General features: G+C 39.1%; 1 protein-coding gene across 3 annotated transcripts in view; it reads right to left on the reverse strand.

The window, feature by feature from the left end:
* Window positions 1-951: 951 nt before the first annotated feature.
* The window catches only part of BCAR3 (BCAR3 adaptor protein, NSP family member), a 110,448-nt gene continuing 84,203 nt past the window's right edge, over window positions 952-27,196 (reverse strand). For 2 of the 3 annotated variants that reach the window (XM_063428407.1, XM_063428408.1), the window contains 9 exons: window positions 21,076-21,207; window positions 16,832-17,274; window positions 14,977-15,077; window positions 11,716-12,347; window positions 6,481-6,596; window positions 5,568-5,736; window positions 4,841-4,952; window positions 3,717-3,929; window positions 952-1,641 (listed from right to left, as the gene is read on the reverse strand). In XM_063428407.1, coding sequence (XP_063284477.1) covers window positions 1,481-1,641; window positions 3,717-3,929; window positions 4,841-4,952; window positions 5,568-5,736; window positions 6,481-6,596; window positions 11,716-12,347; window positions 14,977-15,077; window positions 16,832-17,274; window positions 21,076-21,207 — 2,079 coding nt within the window. In that variant the 3' untranslated portion in view covers window positions 952-1,480. Of the gene's footprint in view, window positions 1,642-3,716; window positions 3,930-4,840; window positions 4,953-5,567; window positions 5,737-6,480; window positions 6,597-11,715; window positions 12,348-14,976; window positions 15,078-16,831; window positions 17,275-21,075; window positions 21,208-21,330; window positions 21,380-27,196 lie in introns of those variants that run through there. The other variant, XM_063428409.1, reaches the window with a different exon arrangement.

The raw sequence follows: 27,196 nt of genomic DNA on the forward strand, positions 1-27,196 counted from the left end.
CCATTGGTCAACCCTTATGGGTCAGTTTGTCATCCACAGGCACCCGGTAATTTTGAGTGCCCCTCTGTCTTGAATCCTCTTTCATATTTCCATGCTGCTATAACTTCACACAGAAATAATTAATCTGTAATGTAATAACACACAGTTGGCCTGGTAGCTATTGCAGAGCTTAAATCAAGCCTGTTGTAATAAAAATGTATGTATTCAAATATACTCTTAATCTGATTTTTGCCTCTATTTTCCTTCTTGCGATGGCAGTTTTTAAACCTGATGTTCAAACAAACCCTTATGGACCATTACAAAGGACTTTAAATAAATAGCATGTGATGTCGAACCAGTCAATTTCTTTGAAGAGTAGGTTCATCACTGTGCAGAGAAGAGAAATGGTCTGTCACCAACATGCCCAAAGAAATGGACAGCTGGGAGAAAAACATCCCTGAAAATATCCTATAATTTGTATCTTTAACCCCTTAAGGACACATGACATGTGTGACATGTCATGATTCCCTTTTATTCCAGAAGTTTGGTCCTTAAGGGGTTAAATAACTGATGGTTCGAGATAAGCCACTTTAAAATGACCACCACCCCAATGCAAGTGTTTAAAACTGCTGGGTGCCTCTCTCCACCTCCACTGCAGCCTTCAGAAAGGCAGAATGTATTTGCATGAGCTATGCCAGGCATATGCAACCTTTGGCACTGCAGATGTTTTGGACTACACCTCCCATGATGCTTTGCCAGCATTATGGGGGATGTAGGCCACAGCATCTGGAATGCCAAAGGTTGCCTACCCCTGAGCTATGCTGGAAGCTCCTAAAACCTTCAATCAAAAAGCATGCCGCAAGAAGGCTGGGAGCAATATCTGGCAGTCACCAAGTAAGCAGTTAAACTGTTCTAAAACCGTCCCACTACTAGTTATGGTATCAGGTTTCTTTTAAGTAAATGCAACCTCCATTAACATTGTTTGACATTTAATTTATTTTCAATGTCAGTCCAAAACAGGAGCATTGTACACTATTACAATTTGTTTACAGTTTCACTAAACAAGGCTCACTGTTCATATTCAGTAGTCTGCAATCGTGTAATAGTACTTGTTTAACCCCTTAATGACAACTTCTGGAATAAAAGGGAATATTTCCGTCGTGTCTTTAACCCCTTATGGACACATGACATGTCATGATTCCCTTTTATTCCAGAAGTTTGGTCCTTAAGGGGTTAATCCTGGCCATGTTACAATTTAAATACCTACAGTTTTGTGAGATCATTGGGATAAAAAGCATTTTGTAAATAAATAGTTATACACTAAAGTTTAAAAAATAATTATACAGAGATTTACAAAAACATACAACACCAGAAAGCTGAATCCATATATTCCTTCGTCTTGTAGAATCACAATAAGAGTCTATTAAATACTACAAATCAAAGCTGTAATTCATTTTAACAAGATGGGATAGGAGGTCAGACCATGTGGATCCTTTGTTTATTAGGAGGGGGGTTCAAGCTTCCTGGACAAAGCAGTCAGGATCTGGCTAAATTTCTGGTATCTCTCAGTCTGATTGACTTGTGCGCCTTTACTGCCCCATAGAAGCCTCATCTGAAATTCCGTTTTGAAGACTTCACTCATTTCATTATCCGGTTTAAACCCTAATCCAAAAAGATTAAAAAAATAAAACATGAGCATAGGCAACATATTTCCCAATTGGTTAGAATGCAGGATCTATAAAGTGTTTATGTATATTACATTTAAAGGCTTTAACATTTAATTTACCAAAGAAACTGCACTGACTGTGTAAAATACCCTATATTTATAAAGAATGAAAATATATATATATATATATATATATACACACACACACACATTAACCCCTGAATGAGCAGGCCTTAAGGACCAAACTTCTGGAATAAAAGGGAATCATGACATGTCACACATGTCATGTGTCCTTAAGGGGTTAAAGAGGAACTGTCACTTCCAGCCATTGATGCTACATTTCCGTGTTGCTTAGCGTTCAATTAAGCGCGATTTGGTACCACATGCACCTTGTGTACAGCACTGCAAGAGTTAACTTGCATACTTGTCTAACAGGAGATAAAGTTAATTTGTAGGTAACTATTAGGTTGTTGAGAGGAACACGCCAAGCACCATTTCCACTAAAGCATGCTGCAGAGCTTCGGTGATTGAGTTAAAGATCTTGGCTGACTCAATGAACAGGCCCTGTAGATGTTCTGTGGAGGAGCACTCCTGTCCTGGAGGCTGTGGCTGGAGCACTTGAGCAAAGTTTTTAAATGGTTTTGCAAAATGGTTTCACTACTTACCCTGAGAGGGTACTAGCACAGTGTAGTGGTTATGGTTTTGTGGGGTTTCTTTTAATGAAAAACTAACTTCCTAATTAAAAAAGAACATTACTATAGGGTCAGAAATACAAAATGTGTATTCCTGACCCCATAGTGTTAAAAACACTAACTCCCCTAGTCCAGTGCTGTCCAGGTCTCCTGGCCTTTGGCTCTGCCCCCACCCCACCTCCTTGGCTGAGATCATCAGAATTTGCATTGGATTGGTTGAGATAAGCTCAGACAAACTTTGCACTGGCCAATCTGCATCTCCTCAGAGATACATTGCTTCAATGCATCTCTATGGGGAAAGTTCAGCATCTCCATTCAGAGCATCTTGTGCAGCACACACCCAGGAAGCAGCTCTAGTGGCCATCTGAGTGACTGCCACTAGAGGTGTTAGTAGGCAGCAATGTATACACTGTCTCTTCTCAAAAAAGACTTTACAGAAAAAAAACCTGCAAGGACAATCCATACGGTTATTAAAGGGATACTGTAGTGCCAGGAATACAAAGCCGTATTCCTGACACTACCAATCCCCCTGCTTCCCCCCTCGATAAATAGTGTTAAAAAAAAAAAAAAAAATTACTACATGAGCCCAGCAGTGATGGGTTGAAGCTCTGCCCCCTCCTCCGTCCCACGATGAGTGGGGGTCTAATGCACATGCGCAGCAAATGCCGCGCGCACATTAGACCTCCCCTTAGAAAAGCTAAATCTGACGCTGGAAGTCCTCATGCAGAACGTGACAACGTCCAGTGTCGGATAACGGACCAAAAGTCAGTTATGATTCCGGAAGCGCCCCCTCCCCTTAAGCTACTGAGGGCAGACTTAGTGCTGCAATGTAAACATTGCAGATCCAGAGAACATTGCAGCACTAGGTGCAAAAGGGACACTGCACCCAGACCGCTTGAATGAGCCCACGTTGTTTGGGTGCCTACAGTGTCCCTTTAAGCTGTAGTTGTTCTGGTGACTATAGCTTTAAGCAATATCAAAATGAAATATCTTATACTAAATAAAGTGCTGTACAGAGCTGTAAATGCTAAATAAGTAGGGCATTCCATACTGACACAGGATTTTTACTGGGATAGAAGTATGGTATTTAAATGAAAAGAAAAATATATATATACAGTATATATTTTATTAAGAGTTTTGAAAGTCTTGGAAATTTAAGTGAGGAAGTGGTGTTTCATTTTTTCCCAAAGCAAAATCAAATATTTATTAAAGGCAGGCATTTATATGATGGTTTAAACAAATAATTGTCTTTTTAGGTGATTTAGTTCTAGTACAAAGTCTAATTGCTGTATATTTGTTGGAGAAAACTTGAAACCTAAATAGCCAATGAGAATTGTATAATGATGACTTAAAAACATTTGGCCAAATTGTGTTCTTACCTTCCAATAACCTTTCAGCATTCTGTTGATAAAAAACTGCATTTTGAGCAACAATTCGAGCCGTTTCCAGATGGTTAAACATAATTTCGCAGCCTCTATCATTGTTTTCCCATAAGTCCATCCCTTCAATGACGACAGACTGACGTTCCAGTAATACAATCAAAGGCATCACCAGTGGTACCGTCAGGTTTTCTTGCATGGCGATCATAGCACCTGGATAGAAAGAAATGGGTGAGTTTCACAATACAATGAGCTATAAAACTGAAATATGGCCTAAACTATGGAGAGTAAATCTTCCCTGACCTCCATCTTTGCAGAAATATTAAGGTACTATACAATATTATATGGTTACATCCAGGACTCCACCAATGCAATTTATTAAATAAAATCTCACATGTTGAGTTACTGTAGACCATTTACAGGAGGTGCTGTTCACCACATTTGCTTTTAAACAAAAGCAACCGCTAGGTTTAGCTTGTGTGCTCTCCGTGATATTAGACACAAGGCTTTACCAATACCTTTAAGTGATGTGAGTTTGTATTTTGCCATTTAACAGTTTTATCTTTCATATTTGAAAGGCAAAACAATTACAAGTCCCTTGCTGAGAAATCCCTTGCTGTGGATTGTTGTGTGTTGAAGGCAAATATCTTGCAATTTCAAAGCTATGCCTACAGCTTTAAAGAAAAGTTTTAAAGTGTTAAAAGCACCATGGTGCCTGGAGTTGGTATGTTCAGTGTTTTGCTATGGAAGACTGTACATATGGAGTTTTACTCCTAGGCTGCCGGAGTTCCGGGCTGGCTAATGCGAAATGATGTCATTAGTCAAGAGCGTTCAGCTGAGACAATGCAGAAGCCGAAAGCTCACCACTAGACCGCCAGCGAGCCTCGTGGCCTGGCAGGAATCAAGTTGAGGGGGCAAACCATTGCTAAACAGTTTGCTCCATTGCTGAGGAACCAGGCCAGGGAACTTCTGGTATCATAACAAGTACAACGGGTTGGAGTAGAACGTCTTATGTTTCTGAGTTGTAAAAAGCCCTGCCAAGACAAGTGGTTTATTCTGTGGCAAAAACACAGATCGCTACAGCGTGCCTTTATGCCCATCTTATTGGATCACGTTTCACTTACCTCCCCCTTCATGCAATATTTTGCTAAAGGGTTTAAGCTGTTTTTCATAAATGATCGCAGTCTGTGTGTACTGATGCCGTAAAATAGTCCACGTGTGTTCCAGTCTTGTAATCTTAAACAAAAATATTACGTATTTTAAAATCCCACAAACCAAATCCAGAAGACTAAATGTTTAATTTAAAAAAATATAGCAAGGGAGGTAGAATAATAATTTAGCGAGGTCTTTTGACATAATTCAATTCTAAAAGCTGGAAAATACACAAACTGTGTTGTGATCTGACATGTTTATGAATACTTATATAGGCAAATATAGGTTATAAAATGGGCAATGCAAATCTCTACCATTTCATCTCATTGAATAGATTATAGTTCACTATTGCTGTTCCTCCATTCAGTGTTAAGTATGTTCACAATGAATGAGGGTCCCATGCGGTTTACAACCTAGCCCCCACTGGAAGTATATTGAAGGCAGAGATTACATCACTCCATAACAGCAATTGGCACTCTGTCCCTTTTAAAATGAACCCTTCCTGTGTATTTAACAGTTTGTTCATTAAAATACTCATATTACTTCTAATTTAACACATTAGCAGTTTTGGGTTTTTTTGCATCAGAAAACTATTTTACAGATTTCTTGATTTGAACCATAATTGGCAATGTGTGAACACTCCAATACAGTTTTGGTGCAAGTCCCGGATATTTGCGTTTTTTTTTTTAAATCTTTTACCTGCTGCATATCAAGTGCTTTCATAATGGCAGAAAATGCGTAGAAGTCTCCCAAATACTTCAGTTCTATTGCAAGCTGAATAATCTTGTTTAACGTTGCAACACGCTCCTCCAAATTCCCTGTGCATCCCAAAATATCCACTGCAATGCCAATCGCCATAGTGGTGTGCCTGCAAGGTTAAGGTATACTGTGAAAACAAGGCAGCGTACACAAACATTGATTATCATACAGTTACTGTATTTAATCTAGCGCCACATAACAGAATTTAAATAACAATTGTTGAGTATATGGAGGGAAGAAATTGTACATTCTGCACTAAACTGCTTTATTCAATATGGCATATACCGGATACCCCTATCAAAGGGATAAAATGGACATGGTGGCTAGAGATGGGTCCTAGGCGAGGACATCGCTGGAGGAAAAAAAGTTGAGGGGCAACGGATTAGGGTAGATAAAGGGGTACAGCTGGGCTTCCCTGTAATAATAATCTATTAATGGCTGGCACTTCACATTAACAAATATATGGTCCCCATATGCAGAATTTAAAGGTTATGCCCAGGGCACTATATAGAAAGAACTGTTCATCCCTGTTTATTAACAGTTGGACTTTCAACACAAAATACATTGAAATTCAACAAAGGAGGATCCGTGTTCTAAATAGGAAGACTATTGTTCAATGCCATATAAATAGCAGACATCCAGCTAGGAAATAGCATAGTGACAGATAATGGGCCAATATTATGGCTGTCCAATTAGCAAAGTACTAGTATCAAGATCTGGTGTATAAAGATTTCAATGCTGGCCGTTTACCTTAGAAATAATTACCAGAATAATGCTACATGCTCTCATTTTTGTTCCCTTTCCAAGTTCCCAATAAGCTAACCGTCCTTTCCAATTCTGAACGGATGTTTACCTTTCAATTAAGTCTAGGCGCAGTTGATGTCCATAGGGAAGAATTATTAGTTCAAGGCCTGAGCTCACTCCCATCATCCTCTCCATGTCCGGTGAGACATCCAGTATCCTAGCAACCTGCAAGGAGCAAAGGTTCACGTGTAAGTGTAGACAGGAAGCGCTCTGTTGACTTTTGATAAAATTTTTATTATCTTGTAGAGCTCATTTAAAAAAAATCTATTTGCATTTGGGATTACGGTGCGGTTTGGTTTGGATTCAGTTAGAGTAACAGTCACAATTTTGTTAATTCGTTTTATGGTCACCCCCGTTAACATTATCGCCGTGTTCCTGGGGTAAAATATGCAGTGGAAAGATGTAAAAATCTACCTGCCTCTCTATATGATCTGGATACTGCTATTATTTTATAAAAATAAACCCTAAAACGAGTGAATAAGTATACATTAACAATTCACAAGAGTTATGTGCAAATTATATAGCGGGAACATGATCCCAAATTTTTGGGGTGGCAAAGGAAAGTTGTGTTTTATTTATTTTTTTCTTCTTAACCCCTTAAGGACCAAACTTTTGGAATAAAAGGGAATCATGACGTGTCACACACGTCATGTGTCCTTAAGGGGTTAAAGGAACACGCCCTCCGACCACTCCCCGCCCCCACTACTGACTATGGGAGCCGGAAGCTTCTGGGGCTCTCCATCATTAGCAGTGAAGGCGGGAGAGGTGCCTGCCAGATGGCGGTTTTAAAAAGTCAAATCCAAGTAAAATCCTTACAAAAACTGTGACTCCTAACAATGTGGGGACACACCACTACAGCAAGTTGTACTGGTTATGGTGCTTGAAATATTCCTGGTAGTTTTCACAATGCTATTCTTAGAATTTGTGGCACTATGGCTTGAGAGGGAGGAGAGAGAGAGAAAGATAGTGTGTGTCTCTCGACACAAAACACATCGTTTTAATTAAAGGGGGAAAAAATACTTTTAAAGGGAAACTATAGTCACCAGAACCATTACAGCTCAATGTAGTGGTGCTGGTGCCTATAGCCTGTCCCTGCAAGCTTAGCATCATAAAGGCTACCTTTTCTGAGAAAAGGCAGTGTTTACAATGCTGCCTAGCGCCACTTCTAGTGGCCGTCACTCAGACAGCGACTAGAGCAAGGCTGTCCAACCTGCGGCCCTCCAGATGTTGCTGAACTACAACTCCCATGATTCTTTCAATGAAACAGATAGCCAGGGAATCATGGGAGTTGTAGTTCAGCAACTTCTGGGGGGCCACAAGTTGGACAGCCCTGCACTAGAGAGACTTTTTGGGTTCAGTCCTGCAAAGACTGCAGGTCTGAACTTCAGCTAATAATAAATATTCTGAAACATTTATTCAATGCATCTCTATGATGAGATGCTTATCGGCTCAGCATGGCATTTTGCCGCACATGTGCGCAATCCTCTCCAAGGAGGTGGCCCTGGAGAGAGCAGAGATGAGCGTAACAAAATGTTCATGCATTAAGGGCTGGAATACTAAATGGCTATAGGTCACTATTGCATTAGGAACACGTTTGTATTCCTAATGTTATAGCATTCCTTTAAATTGTAGCATATTCTTATATTATTTAATACAGATTGATAAACAAGCATAATATGTATATATACTGTTTATACTATACTCAGAATATAATTTATTGTGGTCCATGTGATGTGGTCCACGCTTTGCACCGGTCGATCTTATGTTAGTTCCATGAGGACTAGTCCTGCCATATTCAACTAGGAAAGACTACAGGGAAAGCTACATTGATACATTTTGATCAGGATTCCGGACGTGAAAATTTCAAGTGAAAAGCAACCACATTGCAAATTCTGTAAAAAATGAAAGGCACCGTGAAATGCTGTTGAAATGACACGTGTTATCCTGCCTATTCAATACAGAGCATTATTTAGTTTTTGCCATTTCCTGTGGTTCTTGCATCATCACTCAGCCATTTCCATAGAGCGTATAATGAAAGTGTAACTGCTTATTTTTCCATATCCGTCATAAACCAGAACTACTCGCACTAATAAAGTGAAAGTATTTTATGGAGAGGGCGTGTTACTGTATCAGTGAAAGTACAGGCTCCACAAACCGTCAAACTGATAATGAGATAATTAAGTTGTAAACGGTTTAATATAATCCCTTGACTGAAACTATGGTAAAGGGTCGGTTTAAGTAATTTAGCAACTTTACATTCTGCACCTATGGATTTAAAGGATCACTATAGTGTCAAGAAAAACACGTCTTCTTGACACTATATAAATATTAGGTCCCCCCCTCACCCTCAGGGGCCCCCTCCCCCTGGGCTGAAGAGGTTAAAACCCCTTCAGCTACTTACTTTAATACAGCGCCGGGCTCCCTCTGCACTGGTGACCTCTCCTCCCACTTAGACGTCAGCTCCCGAGTGGAGCGGAATGCGAATGCATGGCAAGAGCCGCGTACGCATTAAAAACGCCCATAGGAAAGCATTTCTCACTGCTTTCCTATGGACGTTCTGCACGCCGAATGCTATTTTTGTCATTCAGCGTCGCAGAAGCGCCTCTAGCGGCGGTCAGGAAGGCAGCCACTAGAGGCTGGATTAACCCTAGTGTAAACATGGCAGTTTCTCTGAAACTGCTATGTTTACATCTGAAGGGTTAAAGGACCACTATAGTGCCAGGAAAACATACCCATTTTCCTGGCACTATAGTGCCCTGAGGGTGCCCCCACCCTCAGGGTCCCCCTACCGCCGGGCTCTAACGGTGGAAGGGGTTAAACTTACCTCTTTCTCCAGCGCCAGGCGGGGGACTCTCCTCCTCCTCTCCTCGGCTGAATGCGCGGCATGAGCCGCGCACATTCAGCCAGTCCATAGGAAAGCATTCTCAATGCTTTCCTATGGACGCTGGCGTCTTCTCACTGTGAATATCACAGTGAGAAGCACATAAGCGCCTCTAGCGGCTGTCAATGAGACAGCCACTAGAGGCTGGATTAACCATATTATAAACATAGCAGTTTCTCTGAAACCGCTATGTTTATATAAAAAAAAAAGGGTTAAACCAAGTTGGACCTGGCACCCAGAACACTTCATTAAGCTGAAGTGGTCTGGGTGCCTATAGTGGTCCTTTAAAACCTGAGGACCTCGCACCCAGACCACTTAATTGAGCTGATGTGGTCTGGGTGACTATATGTCAGTTTAGGGAGGGGTAGAATTTAACTTCCCTACTTTTACGGGAATGTATTACCCCCTATTTATGCATTATATATCTATATCTCTATCTATCTCTTTTCACATACTTTTTTTTTTATAAATAACTTTTTTTTTTTTTAAATGTCATAATGCTTTTGACAGTTGCTGTGTCAGGAAGAGGTTAACCTCGCACCCAGACCACTTTATAAGCCTCCGTCAGAAGTGAGAATGGGCTTTAATACATTCTGAGCCCATTCTCACTTCTGACGGAGGCTTATAAACAAAACTCAGTTCCAGCCTGCCTAAATCATGTGTTTCCATATTGAACAACTTGGACTTAGATGTCTCTCTGCATCACTGATCCTGGACTGCAGCTCTGCTTATAATACATAGCTGTACCAAGCTAAGAGCAGTCATGGTACAGTTTTCAATCCTAAGTGATTATTAAAATTGCTCCTGTGGGAAAAACTACGTATCCCTTAAATCCTTGATGGATTTGGTTGGTTTATGACATAAGAGCAGATCCCTAAGAGAGGCTACTGTTTTGGTTAACCTCTTCCTGACACAGCAACTGTCAAAAGCATTATGACATTTAAAAAAAAAAAAAGTTATTTATAAAAATAAAAATAAAATGTATGTGAAAAGATATTTATATAATGCATAAATAGGGGGCAATACATTCCCCTAAAAGTAGGAAAGGTAAATTCTACCCGACCCCCCTAAACGAACATCCATAAGCCTGATGGCAAGACTTTGATATATCCCTGCTATCAATCCCCTTCTGAGCAGCCACTAGAGGGCACAATCTTCAAATGCATTGAGTTGCATTGTGTTTATTAGCCTTGTGTTTTATCAGTGTTTCCTAAATAGTCTGTGGATTCTGGTAGTTTGTGCTCAGAGTGACAAGTTAGAGGCTGAAGCATTACATGCTCACTGACCATTTCAAAATTATATATATATATATTTTTTTTTTAATGCCCAATATCAAAATAAACGGCTTTCCCCTAGTTCTTTTACAGAACTGTAAACACTCATCTATAGTTTTCTTTACATTCTCCCTTACGTGGCAGAGGAATGAATCCCATGTTTTTGTTTTAGATTTGTTCTTTATCTTACCGTGACATTTACCTGCCGAGAATGTTTGTGAAATCAATTGATACATTCTTGCAAGCATGGTGTTAACGTCTTACAGTAGGAGCTAATTTTTTATTAAGTCACGTTATAAAGAAGGTTACTTCCATATAAGATGCTTGAGATCGTATGGAGTTGATGGATTAGGGTTTAAGACGTATTTCTGTCACGGTCGTGGATGCAAAGGGACCGATTAGACCATATTTACCAACATTTACCCAAATACAGGTGATCATACATCCAACAGACTTGTTTCAGCTGAATTGATTAGTTCAAGAATAATAGCTTTTCATTTTAGTAAGCGTGGCCTTGTACTTTTGGTGTTAAGGTTTGGGGAGAATTTCATCCATGCAAAAGAATTTGGAAAAGAAGGTTCAGATGAACCGAAAAGATGTGAAAATTGGTTAATCAGTGCTCTGCAAAATATATACTTTATATAATGATGAATATATTCTGCAGTATACGTATAGGTGCATTTTCATGCCACTTAGTTCCCCGATCAAGTGAGAAGCAATAACCAATAGAGAGTAAAAAAAAAAAAGAACTGTTCCTCCTCCTGTCTTTTTATTGGTCACGTTTCACTTGATCTGTGAATAAAATCAATATCTAGAGACTGCCCCCTTCCCGTTAATCTACTTTTTTTTTGGTTCCATGGATGGAACTCGGAATCACGAATCAAACAAAACTGTTCGGCCATTGTTTCTTTTAGTTGTTTTGTGATTTGGAGCTACGGAATTTGGATGATCAGCTGATTGTCCAAAATTGGGAAGAATTACAATTTGTTTGAAACGAAATGCCCAAGTCTACTTTTCAATAATACGAGTTAGTGAGATCTTTACACAAAACAATCACATAAAATATTAATTCTGAGAGCCAGAAGTGATATCTGCATTAAATTCTAAATCGGTGTAAAGCTGTGGTTACCTTGCAATCCATGCTGAGGATATGCTTAGCAATAGTCCTTGGGTCATTATTGGTAAAAAGTTCTTTAGCACGTCTTAATAGGGCTGTTTCCAGCGGCTTATTTTCCGGAGAGAGAAGAATAGACTCAAAGTCCTTTGGGTTAAAAGAAGAAACCGTCTCATAGACAGGCCTAATAAATTCAAAATCCTCTATCTTCTCCCCGAGGTCTGCAGCTGAGCACTGAGATACATTGTCTTCCAAAGCTGGGAAACTACTCTCAGAGTTACTAAAAGACAAGGTTTCCTCGTCATCTGGTCTCTGACTTTCAACAAAACTGTTCCTTGCAGAGGGTATCTTAACCCATGTGCAATCCTCAGGAGGGTTAGGATGCAGTTCACAGTAGTTTGCCTCTGAATTCTGCCAAACTGTTGGAGACTGTGGCTGCTTCATGTGCGGTGCCTTGCTGGGTTTCGGAGGCGGCCTTGGGCACAGCTGGCTGTCTGATCCTCGTAGTGCTTCAGCCGAGTGGCCCTCATTGCTGAACCTTTTAATTTCTGTGGGGCTTAAAGTAGGCTCACTTCCTGTCCTGAAGACGTGTGGTGTGGGCGATAACTTTCCATCCACTCCTGGTGACATGTATTGATGTCGAGATCCTAGAATTAAAAATACAAAACAAATTAGGAGGAACGTGATTGCCCCACTGAGTAACTAGCAAACTTATATACATTCAGTATCTGAAAATCTTAATGTAGGCATTTTTCTTTTGTCATATCACTAAACAGCATAATAGATACAGACTTATTAATAACAAACATCAGCTGGGGCCTCTTTCTAAAATCCAGAGCACTTTTCGTAATTAAAACATTCCTAATAATTAATTATCACTGTATGTGTACTCAAGACAAGTAATTGCCCAGCATGCCAGGCTTATGAAATTTAAGGGACACTTTAGGCATGATAACTGCTTTATCTCATTGAAGTGCGTATAGTGTCTGGAATCCCCTAGCACTTTCCTTGTATTTAGCATTACCTTTTTTTTTTTTTTTTTAAATGCTAAACGAGAGTCCCCAGCAACCCATCCCATCTGTGCTGCTTGGACTAATGAGGAAGTCCAACGCCTTTACTTAAAAGGGTGGTTGTGATTGGCTGAGAGTGTCAGCTGACCTCTTTCAGCCTATTACATTGCTGGTATGAATTGGTATGACTAGAAGGAAATGTGTAATCTCTGCCTTATACATATCTCCAGGGAGGGCAGGCCGTGGGTGGCCAGGGGCCATTATTTAGGGTCAACCTGAAAATAAATTGGATGACACTAAATGGCCGGACAGAGCCAGGGGACTCCAGGTATGAGAACTATTAGACATGGATTATTATGATTTTAGTGTCAACTGTGACCATTTAAAAAGAACTCCCTCTGAGCTGCTGCCCTTTCTGCCTCCCACAAAGTCATCATTGAGGCATCACTTTAGGGCTTGTCATCCAATGTAATGCTCTTCCTTGAGTATGTGATATGCATGCGCGGCAAGTGCCATGCACAGCCAACTCAAATTAAAGGAACACTATAGTCACCTAATTACTTTAGCTAAATAAAGCAGTTTTAGTGTATAGATCATTCCCCTGCAATTTCACTGCTCAATTTACTGTCATTTAGGAGTTAAATCACTTTGTTTCTGTTTATGCAGCCCTAGCCACACCTCCCCTGGCTATGATTGACAGAGCCTGCATGAAAAAAAAAAACTGGTTTCACTTTCAAACAGATGTAATTTATCTTAAATAATTGTATCTCAATCTCTAAATTGAACTTTAATCACATACAGGAGGCTCTTGCAGGGTCTAGCAAGCTATTAACAAAGCAGGGGATAAGAAAAACTTAACTAAACAGAACTTGCAATAAAGAAAGCCTAAATAGGGCTCTCTTTACAGGAAGTGTTTATGGAAGGCTGTGCAAGTCACATGCAGGGAGGTGTGACTAGGGTTCATAAACAAAGGGATTTAACTCCTAAATGGCAGAGGATTGAGCAGTGAGGCTGCAGGGGCATGTTCTATACACCAAAACTGCTTCATTAAGCTAAAGTTGTTCAGGTGACTATAGTGTCCCTTTAACTCAATGCTTTCTTATGAGCAGTATTTGATGATGGTTGACGTCCTTACAGACATTTAATAAGAAAAAAAAGGAGGGTTGCACTCAATCACAAAATTTAACACAGGGTGCACTGAGCATGGGTCAGCAAACCCCATACAAGCTACATAAATGAAAAATCTCAGGCACTCATTGTGATGTGTTCAAGGAAGTTTTTATTGGATCTGCAACGTTTCTTTATCAAGCGGACATTATATGTCACAAGTCAGTTGTTACAGCGAAAGCACATCTGATGGCTGTCAATATGACAGCCACTAGAGGTGTGTTTAACCCCTCAAGGAAAATATTGCAGTTTCTACAAAAAAAAAAAAAAAAAGACAGTGTTTTACATGGAAGGGTTAAAACTACAGGGCTAGTGCACCCAGACCACTTCATTGAGATAAATGAACGTCCTTCCATCCAACGAAAACACTACTATGCTTGCTCCAAGTGACTTAAGTTTAGAATTATTCCTAGAGCAAGGAACAGAGATTATAAAGAAATAATGTTCCCCAATGAGAGAGTTATAATTGTGGGAACCATATATTGTACACGGGGTTAGTCTGGCAATCCATTGTTCCATTTAAAAATTTGTCTTATGACCCATTCTTCAAATGTAATAGATATAAAAAAAAAAAACATTATGCAAAATATACTCAAAAGAGTCTGCTTGTATCAGAGTAAACCATTTATTAGTTGTGTGGGTGTAAGTTTTTTTTTTTTTTCAGGGGGTTTAGGGGTGGGTGGGGAAGTTGTTTGTATTACACATTTGCCTACAATAATGAGAGCATAAACTGTGTGAGGTTTGTGTAACTTTGAAGAGCCAAATCATACACCGTGGGAAGTGTAACATGACCCCTGGAAATGCCAAATGCACACTGTAAATCTGCTCCGAAGCTGGGGGGGGTTATATTTACTAGACAGTGAATTGAAAACAACCAAATTGCCAAAATAATAGACTAGGAAAAATTGTCCAGTTATTTTTTCTCCTCTCTCCAACCATGTAGGGACTACTAATATCAATTCCACGAGGTTCATGAAACATCGAGTTTTACAACAAAATGCATAAACATAAAAAAAAATAAACAAACATTACAGAGCGTGAAGAAAAAAAAATCCCCTGCTATCCCTTACTAAAAACAGACCTTTATAGTAAAACATACCTATCGGCAGGTAGCTTTCTGACTGATGGGCCTTTAGCGGTCGTCGCTTCTCTTGCATATTATCCAGGCAAGCGGGGTGGCTCCCACTTTTTTCTTTATTTCTAGGGGAAAAACATGATACAACTGAAAAAAGCCAAACCAAATTCAAAAATACATTAACTAAAAAGTGTTTTTTGTTTATGCCAGATTTTTCTTTCAGGCTAAAATGATATGTGCATCAGTGGACACATGTTTTAAGAATGTATTGTTTTTTTTGTTTTTATTTTATGCCAATAATAAAATGTAGCTGTGCCTATAGATGTTGATATATAGCCAGAGAACACACCGAGACAGCAAGACATGCCAAATATAGTACATTTGGAGTTCTACACTGTGGCGAACAAAACCTGGCCATGGGCTCCTGGAGCAGCCTGCTTGCCAGCCTCCTGCCTCAGGACTATGGGCGCCTTCAATACATTTTAAAAGGCTCCGTCCATGTGATTTATGTACTTTTGTACTCCAGAAAGAGAGACCGACCGTTAGCCCTGATTTCCTGGAACTGTTGGGCATAGGACCATGTGCACGGTGGGTCAAAATTATGACCTCAACCAAGCTGTAACACTGGCTGCGAGGTTTACGGTGGTTATGGTGTCTGGTGGAGTGCTTGGAATACTTGGTGAGCACTAGGAAGCATCGATTGGCGGAGGCGGATGAACTTTGCTAATAGGTAACTAGCATATAATTTTGACAACAGCTTACGCAAATCTAAGACTCTGGTTAGGCCATATTTATTGAAATGAAAAAAGTAACCTACGGAGGTAAATACATAACTGATAGTGTCAAATAACGTCTAGATATCTATGCTTTCCAAGAAGAACTTCACCAGGATCCTAATGAATGCAGGACAATAAATTGTACTGTGGTTAGATCAAAACAAACTGAATTTTTTTTTGTGAATTTTAAAATGATAGCCCAAAATAGTGGAGTTGGAAGCATAGCCGACTTGGAGATTTATTTTCTGTTCTGCTATTTTGGTCTAGAATTTAAACTTCAATTTGAATTCCAGACATTTTCCCTTTAGTAAATAACCCCGATAGTAATCCTATACAAGAAATAAAAGTTGCTACTCCTTAAGACATTGAACAAGTAAGGAACGAAAATGGGATTACTAATATCAAAACAAGGCAAAGAGTAGCAACTTTTATTTCTTTTGTCGAATGGACCCAGGGTTCAACTTCTAACCGGGCATCCATTGGGTGCCTCCTCAAAGCTCTTTTCACTAAACTAAGTGTCGCGGTGCAGGGCTTAGCCCATTAGCAGACAACGATCACCTTTCTTGAGCAAAGCCCTGCAATGCAAGGCCAGATCTTTAGCTAACGGAAGCTCCTAACAGAAACTTTTGTCTCTCACTTCCACCTGTGAGAGGCAGGGAGCAGCGCCCAGAGGACCCCAGGTTAAGAAGTCAAACTGTTAGCAAATAGTATGACCTCTCATAATGGAGAGGCACCTGGGTACTCCTGACGTCAACTAATACAGCGTGCTACAATGGTTATGGCGTTTGGAGTGTTCCTTTAAAATAATGATATGTTTTACAACAGGATGCCTGTACCACACAATGAATGCACTAATATGCAACACAATTATAGACTTTAATCAAGACTGGGAACAGATTCCATCTGCAGCCTCATGTTCTACTATACCATATACATAGAAAGATCTGATACTAACAGAATGCTGATAAGTTGAATACAGTTTAGTATACATTGATATGCTTTATATTTAAGCTCAGACTTTTCCCAAATCATGTTTTATAGTTATGTACACAAGTGAATGATGGAAGCGGACCAATCTACGACTGTAATCCTGTCGAACCAACCTCAGTAGATTGCATCTGATTGGGGTGAGGTCCGGCGACAGTGCATGTCCTATGTTTAAACTCAGCCTCTTTGGAATTTCGGATTTTCCATCCAGAGCTCCCATTTCCAGGTGTCTGATGGGGGAGGTCCCATACTTCTCCTCTATGCACCTCAGGGGAACAGTTCGGTTAATAGGTTGGAATATAATAGCCCCACTCTGTTGTGACACCGGTTTACGGTTCCCCACATAAAATCTAACTAATGCAGGAACATTGTCAAAGCATTCGTGTTCAAACTGGTACTGAATACGACTGTAAGCTTCATTGAGCCTGATGACTACTTTATTTATTTTGAAATGCTGGGAGAAATTTTTCCACTGACAAGTAAGTACAAAATTTCCAGGGCTTGACAAAGAATCCCGTATCAGAAAATCTCCATCTCTCTTCACGAGGCTTTCAGACACCTGCGCAAAAGGAAACAAAGTGACATACTTTCAGTAATTGTGTGTTTCATGCATTAGAGTATTATTATATTTAATGCTTAAACTACAGCTCCTTTGCGTAGTTTATTGTGTTGGACAAAAGTGAAGATTGTACATGAATTGTTTGAAAGATTATCAAAATATTCACACTATTTTACCACTTTTGTGGGTAATCCTTGCATAGAATACCGAACCTCAAGCTGAATTTCCATTGAGGATTATTCTTGAAGTGCATAGAACAGTAATTACACAATACATTTCAAGAATCCTTTCCTCACGTTTTTCACTGAAGACAAATCAGGGAATCAGAAACAGACTGTGGTGGGCCATTGAGCACAGATAAGTCTGTGCAGCCCATAATATATCATTCATTAAATAAACCAGAACAATGTATTTTTAAAGTTTCTTGTGAAATATAAACTCATCAAAGGAGGAATAACCTATGATTTTCAATATTATTACTGGCATTTTTAAAGCACCATCATGTTCCATAGCGTCAGTACATTATACACAGTCCAATACAAACGATAATGAGGTCCTATCAAAGCTGACTAATTCTGAAGGCGGTGTGTGACTGACACACAACAGGGCATAGAACATATTTAGCACAGCAACAAATATGGAATGAGAGAGCAATAAAAATGTGCTATACATAATAAATGCTGTGCAGGACTCTTACTGTGGAGAGGTTACCTGCCACTGCTATATCGCCTGAGGGCGAGATTGAAAAATACAATATGTAATGTGAGCCATTACTGCCTTTAGTATGACCTCTCCCCTGGTATGGTACGTCACTGCCTCTTACAGCTGTGCCTGCAATATTATGGTCTGTGATATATACGGATGGCGATCATTTTTAGCAGTTTTACATTAAATGAAGACATTGTCAATGCAGTGAACCTAATGTAGCATACAGGACATTCTGTGCTTCCAGTATTCTTAACGATGTCAGTTCAGACATTCACACAATCCAGTCCATTCACTGCAGCACAGATATGGAATTCATTTCAATCTTTTAATATCCCTCAAGTTTTATTTCAGCCTTCTACCCCCATGTAAAAATAAAGCGGCTGTGTGCATCATCTAAGTGGAATTCTCACTTTCGGTCAGTAGAAGCCATGTTACGGGTTATGGCATCTAATCTTATTATGAATACGCGCATGCACATATATATATATATATAACTACATTCATATATAGCCAATGTTTTTAGAACTAAAAGTTCTATTCCATATTTGACACTGTAACCTAGTTAAATTCAAATAAATAACATGAGCAGCTATCATATAGCCGGACCACGGGATAGACTGAAATATCGCCACCTCTATCTCCATATATTTGTATAAATATCATTTTTAGTCTGATACTGTGAGACATAACTATGGTATTTAAAGCGTTACTTTAACACCTGGGGCTTTCACACAAGTTAGCCATGGCTCATGATGGTTTTTATTCTTCTTCTAAATAGCAATAAGATTTTATAATTTTGCGCTGTACTTGTGGTTGTCCAGGCACAGCATGTTCATTCATTTAACCCCCAAGATGGAGGCAAGAAATGTGGGTACATTCACGGGTTTGTACAGTAATTGTTATGAGATGTCAGTGCACAGGTCACTTACACAAGGAAGCAAAAGGGGTAAGTGTGTGTTAGACTTCCCACTGCTGCACTGTTCTCATCAATTAGGTTTTGCTGGGGGCGAGGGAAGAACAATCAGAGAAGAAACAGTAAAACTACAATCCCAACCAATTACTTACAGGAGCTATGGCAAAGTAAGTAGATTTACGTTAAAAGTGGGGATGTTTTAACATTATTTAACAATACAGCATATTGGACTGTTAAAGAAGTGTAGAAGATTGTATATGCATTTCTACTTCCACAAAATCCCCCAGATATCAATAGTGTTTTTTGGGAAGTACAGACCCCAAATCATCAAATCTAGAAATATGCAATTTTTTATGGGTCCACTTCCAGCCGTATGTTGAATAGTATTTTTTATAATGAATTAGAAAAAGAATATAAAACGTCTCATTCACTCTGCTAAAGGAACTGTGCATTCTAATGTTAATCTGGAAATAAGATTGTGTGTTCGTTTATGCTTGTCATGTGTACCCTCTCTAGTACTTCATCTATAAAGAATAAAAAAAAAAAATTGCCAACTGTAAATAGCTGGTTTATTATGCAAATTAACATTTTGTCAATGCTTTGACCTTGGGGGATTCATTGATATTCATTATAAAAGTCATTTAGCTGGAACATTTAAATAGACTGCTCATGTGACACTGTATTAGGCTGCAGGGGATACACACGTGTACATGGTTATAATACCAATCATACCGATCGGTACGAAAGGAATACATGAGGATGGAGCTGACCCTCATTTTATGTGTCATGTTCATCATGCAAATATTATTGTGCAAATCCCCAGGATGCCATTGTAAGGGATATGTACAGCGCTACGGAATGTGCTGGCGCTATATAAATAATATAATAATAATAATAATATTGTAGTTCAGCATCGATCAGCAGTTTCTTTCATGAGAGACTATGCATGTTGGAAGCCTTGGTACATCTTCAAGTTTCATTTCTTTGTGATTGTAAGGACAGACTGTATTAATCTGCTAGGATGTGGAGATCTAAGGAAGGGTAACTTTACACAAAGTAAAACGCTGTCATTTTATCTAATGTGAGAAAATCTCTTCCACCTCTTTCTTATGGCACTGGGCGTTGTTCTCACTGTGTCTAAATATATTCACTGTTTAATAGCTTGGCCTTATTGGATTACACAGATATTAAAGATTTTCTCACGTAAAGTACACTTATAGAAAGTGGTTTGTGGGCTAAGGCAAAAAAGATAAAATATGGGTCACATTAAATTGCTAGATACAAACCCCCAATATGTGCTACCTAACTGATATTTGTTTTTAAAATTTGTGGCAAAAACATAACCTTCAATGACGTCCTAAAACATAATGACCTGAAAATGTAATCCTGGGTAGATGGAATGCATTAGGGACAGAGTTATTAGGCAAACAAGATGCAAAGTGTCAAATGTTGTGAAATATACTATTGGTTTCCATGGTGACAGCTCCCCACATACTACTTTCTTTTGATAAATATGGTATTTGGTACTCAAGGCATTTTATGATTTTTATGCCATTTTGTCCAACTTCCCTTATTAAAATCCGTTGAATTTGGCACAGATGGTATTGTCATAGCACCTCTGCATCTCAATAATCTATCATTGTCCCGAGCTTGGCAGTTGCCGGTTATTGGAAACAAAAGTATTCAGTACCTTTTGCCTCATTCACAATTTCCAGCTTGGTTCTGCATTCTCATTCATGTAAAGGTGTGTTGTGCAAACAATGTGCATATAAAGCATCATGACTTCATTGACAAATAGCATGTATGCCAGCCTTGTGTCTCTAAATGAGCAATCTGCTCTGCTGAGTGTTGTTTTTACAAATGACTTACAATATAATATTTAGTAACCTGTGATACCCTCTAGTTTTCGAGAAACAAATCCTGTGATGGATGGCAAAGCATCATGAGAGTTGTATTTTACCAACAGCTCAAATGAACCATTTAGCCTGAACACTGATTTAGCGATCAAGATACAGGTCTAGTGTGCGGCATTTAGGCAACATTGTCAACATAACCTTTAACCTCAATGCTGTAATGGCTACCTAGTAATTAAAAAAAATAAAAATTAAATAATAATAATAATATATATATATGCCTCTTCTGATTTCACTTCACAACTACAGTTTGTTCTCTAGACTCACCTGACGTGGAATACGACTGTGGTACCAAGCATGACTCCGTAAATCTTCGCTGCTCAACTTTAACTCTTCCTCTAATTCTTTCTTGAGCTTGTCTGGTGTTCCCCCATCCATAATATACCGATCTTTAGAGAACTAGAAGAAAAGAAGAGAGCGGTCAGGTGCGACGCTGGCAGCGGTGATATCACCTACAGTTAACCTGTTAACAGGAACTTTCATTTTGTCCTTTGTCACCAGTCAGTGTGCTATGGGTGTTACCTTTCATTATTCTGCCTGCCTCTGTGATCAAAGTCATGCAGGATAGCATATATGGTGTGTGCACCTGGAGTCACATGCAGCGCCTTTTAAATCTTCCACCTGCCCTTTGTACTAAGTTATGAGTCAATACTTTCAAGCCTAAGGTTAATTAACAGTTTCATGACTGCATGACTATCACCCTCTGATACAGGAACTGCAGCACACTGGCACAAAATCAGATCTATGTAACGATACCGGTTTGAATTCATAAATGTTCCAAGAAAAATAAATTCATACAGCTCTCCTGCAAACCATTGTTTATTGTTTAATAGGAGGAAGGAAGTATGTGCATAAAGTTCAAGAACATAGTAAGACATTATTCACTGCTGAATTACCTTATTTCCACTGATGTCGTATAGAATAATGCTAGACAGGGGAAGCAGTTGTTTCTCCCCAATACAGACGTTTGGAATAAAACTAGCTTTACACAAGTAGGAAAATCAGGTAAAATACTACTTTGAATGGACACTACAGCAGGGTAACAAGATCCACCATGAATTCAGGGACATCACAAAAGATTGATGGGCAGCACATGAAATAGGTTGCCCTGTAGTATGTAGAAATCGTTAGAAGGTGTATAACATTACGTAATTAAGCAATGAAGAATTCCGCAGAATATGCATAACACACTGCAGGGCAACCCTTTGCATGCCTTTTCATAAATATATATGTGTCCCTGAAAACATGGTGAATCTGGTCAACCCGGTTATAGTCACCAAAACAACTTTCGCTTAATGAAGCAGTTTTGGTGCATAGATCATACCCCTACAGTCTCTCTGCCATTTAGGATTAAATCACTGTTAATGCAGCTCTAGTCACACCTCCCTGCATGTGACTTACACAGCCTTCCTAAACACTTCCTGTCTAGAGTCATCTAATGTTTACACTTCCTTTAGTTTAAATTCAGTTTAATTTAGAATGTAATAGCTTACTAGAACCTGCAGAAGCCTCCTGTATGTAATTAAAGCACAATTTACAGGGCAGGAGATTAAATACAAAAAAACTTTAAGTTAAATCTGATTGAAAATGAAACCATTTTGTTTTCATGCAGGCTGTGTCAGTCACAGCTAGTGGACGTCTGGCTAGGGCTGCATAAACAAAAACAAAAGTGATTTAACTCCTAAAGGGCAGTGCATTGAGCAGTGAAACCTCAGGGGCATGATCTATTCATAAAAACTGCTTCATTAAGCTAAAGTTATGTTTGTGACTATAGTGTCCCTTTAAAATCGGCAGATCAACAGTCTTCCCCTCCGAAGCGGTTTATAATGGTACAAGTTTAAATATGCAAGGGAAGTTGTGTTCCTCCCCTCGATCCTTTTGTACAAAAGAACACTAGTTTAAATAGGCACAGGGGAGGTGTTTCTCACCAGTACTGTCACATGGAACAAGACTGGGTTAAATAGGCAGGAAAAGTGGCAGGTTTTTGATACTGCCCTGATACGGTTCTCTGGATTTATTCATTTTAAAATCTGTTGGCAAAACCCTAGTTTTTCACTGATGTGGTTATACAGAATAATACCAATTTAAATACACAAAATGAAACAGTTGCTTCCTGTGTTGTGTATAGTATTAGTATTTCATAAGGAATCGTTATGAAAGTCACACTGACTGTGTTGGAATTTCACTAAGATTCTAACCCAGTCAAGAGATATACTCTGTATTTCTCCTTCGCTTGACACTTCCTGACACAAGCCAGCTGTACAGAATTTGGTGTGTCTATGGAGGATCCCCCAAGATCATAAACCTCAATTTTCGCAAGAGTACAGAAGTGACATCGGCTCCTGTTCAAAAGGAGCAGCACAACCAAGATGGCTTTGCTTGCAAAGGGCAGGATCAGGTAAGTAAATTGCCCCCTCGTAACCACCAGCAGCGATGTTACCGTCGGGGAATTTGCAAATTTGTCAAATACAATGTTCCCTGTTATCCCCTCTCCAAGCCACCATCCATGCTGGTTGGTGGGGACGAATATTTATAATAAAGAGGGGGGACCTATTGTCCCCTTTCCCAAGCCCCCACCCATTTATGAAACAGGAGGGTTGACATGCCATTGTACACCCCCCTTCCCAAATAATAGTAAGCTCCCCCTGGTGGCTACAGATCTCCAATCACCTAATCCATCCCCCAACATAAAATCCCTACATAATAGTGAGGTGGGGAAAAAAAAGGTGTTAAAAAGGTGACAAGTAAAAAAAACATGATAAAATAATGAGCTCGCTCTCCTGTGAAAAGTCATCTTTTACATGAAAATCATTCACGTTGCTCACTTCTGTTTGTTGAGTTTTTGGGACCGTTGCTTTTTACATATAGTCATTAGATCAGGTTCCATTGATTTGTACAACCTGGTCAAAGTATAGATATTAAATTGCAACCAATATTTTCTTCTAACATATTTGCTGGACAGCTGGGAAGTTATTTGGTTTCCGAATTCGTGAAGTACAGTTTGCAGATGTGATTGTATAATTTGTGAGAGTTCAGCACATTCCTGGCTAGCCTTTTGTCATAATACGTAAAGATGGACTCACAATCTACAGCAGACTGTGAACTCAGCTGCCATTTATATGCGAGGCACTGAAAGGCTAGCTGGGTGGCCCCAAGAAAGGATCTGACCATCTCAGAAACTATTACCAGCAACGGCTACCCAAAACGTTCTAAGCTTTTTTCATTTCATCCACTGCATAAGAAAATAAATAGTTAAAAAAGGTACCGTGCCTGAAAGGTACTTCAGGCACCGACAAAAATAGGTTTAATGTGTAGGTTAGGCTTCAGTTAATATATATTTTTTTTTAAATCAATTTTCTTAGGTTAATAAATAAATAAATAAATAAAAAACACCAAAATGTCCCTATTTAGGAGGGACAGTCCCTATTTTGAATACATATCCCTCTATCTTAGGAGCTCCACATAATGTGTGTAGATCCAGATCCACAGCAATAATGAACACAGTATTGGGACTTTAAACTACAATAAATATGTTTAGAAATCAGGCTGTGTAAATAAGATAAATTATTCTATATCTAAATTACATTTTTGTTGCATCCATTATTATTAGCAAAAACCTAAAAAAAAAAAAATTTAAGACAGCCCTACCTCTGGCCACACCCACTCACGCCTTTAAAATTAAAGTGTTCCTCTTTGTCCATTTGAAATGTTGGGGGATATGTAAATATAAAAGAAGAAAAATGTCCCATGATTCATAAGCCTGTTCTTTCTGCTCAGTTCTCCTAACCTGCAGGGTTTATTTTTTTTGGTCTCAAAAATACTGCTGCACATAAAATGGTGACTAGTTATAGAGAATTGTAATTTAGGTGATAATAACTTTTCAAATGACAGACCTTAAATCTGAACCACAGAACCCAAATATTGCATACGCTCAGCAGTGCTACTGGTTCAGCCATTTCGTCACATCATCTGGAAACAGAACCATTGTATAACTTTTCTACATATCTAAGCTGTATCATTGTGGCCATGTTACATTTTAGAATATTACAACCTAAGTACCTGATCAAAAATAATTTGTTTGCACATGGATACTTAGTATATACATGTTACAGAAATAAAGTGAGAGCAATGAGGCTAATGGGATGTGCCTGGTACCATTCTGGGAGAAAAGGAATGCAAAGGCTTAATAGTATAACAGAACTGTATTATGGGATTGTGCAGCATAAAATCCAATACTGTAGTGTGATATTTTTAATACAAATACTTAAATAAACATGTCTCCAAGTTAGCTATGGGTCCAGCTCTGCTGATTTGGCCTACAAACAGCAACTCCCTTCAGAATTCCTGGCTAGGCAAAATTCAAGTTGTTGGTAAAAATATCTACGCAAGTACATTTCTAATTTATGACTGTTAGCCGTTATGCGAATAAAAACCCTACATGTTTATTTAACAGAAGAGATTATATAACAAGTTACAAAACACATCATTTTTAAAGAGCTTTGTACTGAATCAGTTAACGTATTAATAATAACAAAACCTATGCTGATGTATTGCTATTTTCCCCACTTAAACGAATATCTTTAAAGGGACACTATAGTCAGGTCCCTCAGGTTTTAACCCTGCAGCTGTAAAGATAGCAGTTTCAGAGAATGTATGTTTACATAGCAGGGTTAATCCAACCTCTAGTGGCGGTCTTCCTGACAGCCGCTAGAGGCGTATCTGTGACGCTGGATGCAAAATTTGCATCCAGCATGCAGAACGTGCATATCAAAGCATTGAGAAATGCTTTCCTATGGCCTGTTTGAATGCGCGCGTGCGGCTCTGGCTGCACATGCGCATTCCGCTCCACTCTGAAGCGGACGTCAGCGGGGAAGGAGAGGTCACCAGTGCCGAGGGGGCACCCTTAGGGCACTATAGTGTCAGGAAAACGGGTTTGTTTTCCTGACACTATAGTGATCCTTTAATATAAGGGTAAGACTCTAGTCTATGTACATGTACAGTTACTGACCGGCTCTTTGGGGTAGCACCAAATATGCTTGGATAAAAAACAAAAATCAATCTGGGCCACTAACAAGTGAGTAGACTGAATGAAAAGAATGAAAAGGCTTCTCAGTAACCAGTTTAATGATCCTGATAAAATTCCTGAGGTTCACTGTATTCACAATCAACTGAATACTAATCAGACTGAGCAGAATGTTTCCCTCCTAGATTAAAAGGGATCACATTGCTGCAGAGATTCATATTGGGAAGATGGAAGAAGAACAAAGAAAAAAAGCTCAACTTGGCATAACGGCAGCCAAATTTGACTATTTCACTACCGAATTAAAAAGACACTGCTCTGTGGTTTGATAAATGTAGGACTTGGACATTAGTATAGGGTTAAAAGAGGTTAAATACACAGTATGGTGATTTGGAGTTACAGGTACAAGTCCTCATGGTCTACCAGAAAGCTCAAAGGTTTGAGGCTGGCATAATGGATGGGAGAGATTGGTGAAGAAGAGGAGGGTTGGCACTTGGGGAATGAGGAATTGGTACAATGCAAAAAGGAGACACTGCGTGAAGGTAAAGTTAGATATTGGCCTGTGAGTTCTCTCTTCAGTACTTTTTCATTACTTCGTATCTTTGTGTCTATTGCGCTAATCAACCTTATGTCATTACAGGCTCCTTAGGGCCATAAGTATTTTGAGGGCACAGTTGTGTCAGCCTCAGATTTTTTTTTTAAACTTGGCCTAAAATGTGTGCTGGTCTAGCCATGCACTATTACAGAACAAAGTGACTATATCACACTGCTATGCATATACACTATAAAACATATGTTCATAATATGCTGTGGGAATATATTTACATTAAGAATTGAAAGTAAAAAAAATATTTTTGTTAAAAGGAATTAAAGCATAACTCAAACCTTCACTCCAGTGAGGGAAACATCTGCAGAAGCCATCTACCGAGATTAGAGACTTTAAGAAATTAAGCAGATAGGCGCCAGAGTACATAGTCCACATTTTGGCAATGCCACCCCTGATCTAACACAGAATGGATGTGAAAATGTCACTCATTGTTCTGAGCTTGTATCATGTTACCAAGGCTCTAAGATACATTCAATCAGACCGCTCAGCCGACTTTTTTTTGTTTGCAAATCTATTTGAAATGGTTCTTAAATATTTCAACTTTTAAGCCATTTTATAGAATCCATCTCTCCATAAACGTTAAATACCAGAAAGTGCATTTTAATGCGAGTAAAATACAGAATGCCACGTTCTGTGAAAAATAAGAAAGCGCAAATGGGGTTTCTTTTTACAATTGTGCGTTTAGAAAATACTGCAAGATTACATAGCTTATACAAGATCAATAAAGTTACTGCTCACTAGCTTGCATTAAACACATTACA

The sequence above is a fragment of the Pelobates fuscus genome, chromosome 7 (genome assembly GCF_036172605.1).
Source record: "Pelobates fuscus isolate aPelFus1 chromosome 7, aPelFus1.pri, whole genome shotgun sequence".
In the NCBI taxonomy this organism is placed as follows: Eukaryota; Metazoa; Chordata; class Amphibia; order Anura; family Pelobatidae; genus Pelobates; species Pelobates fuscus.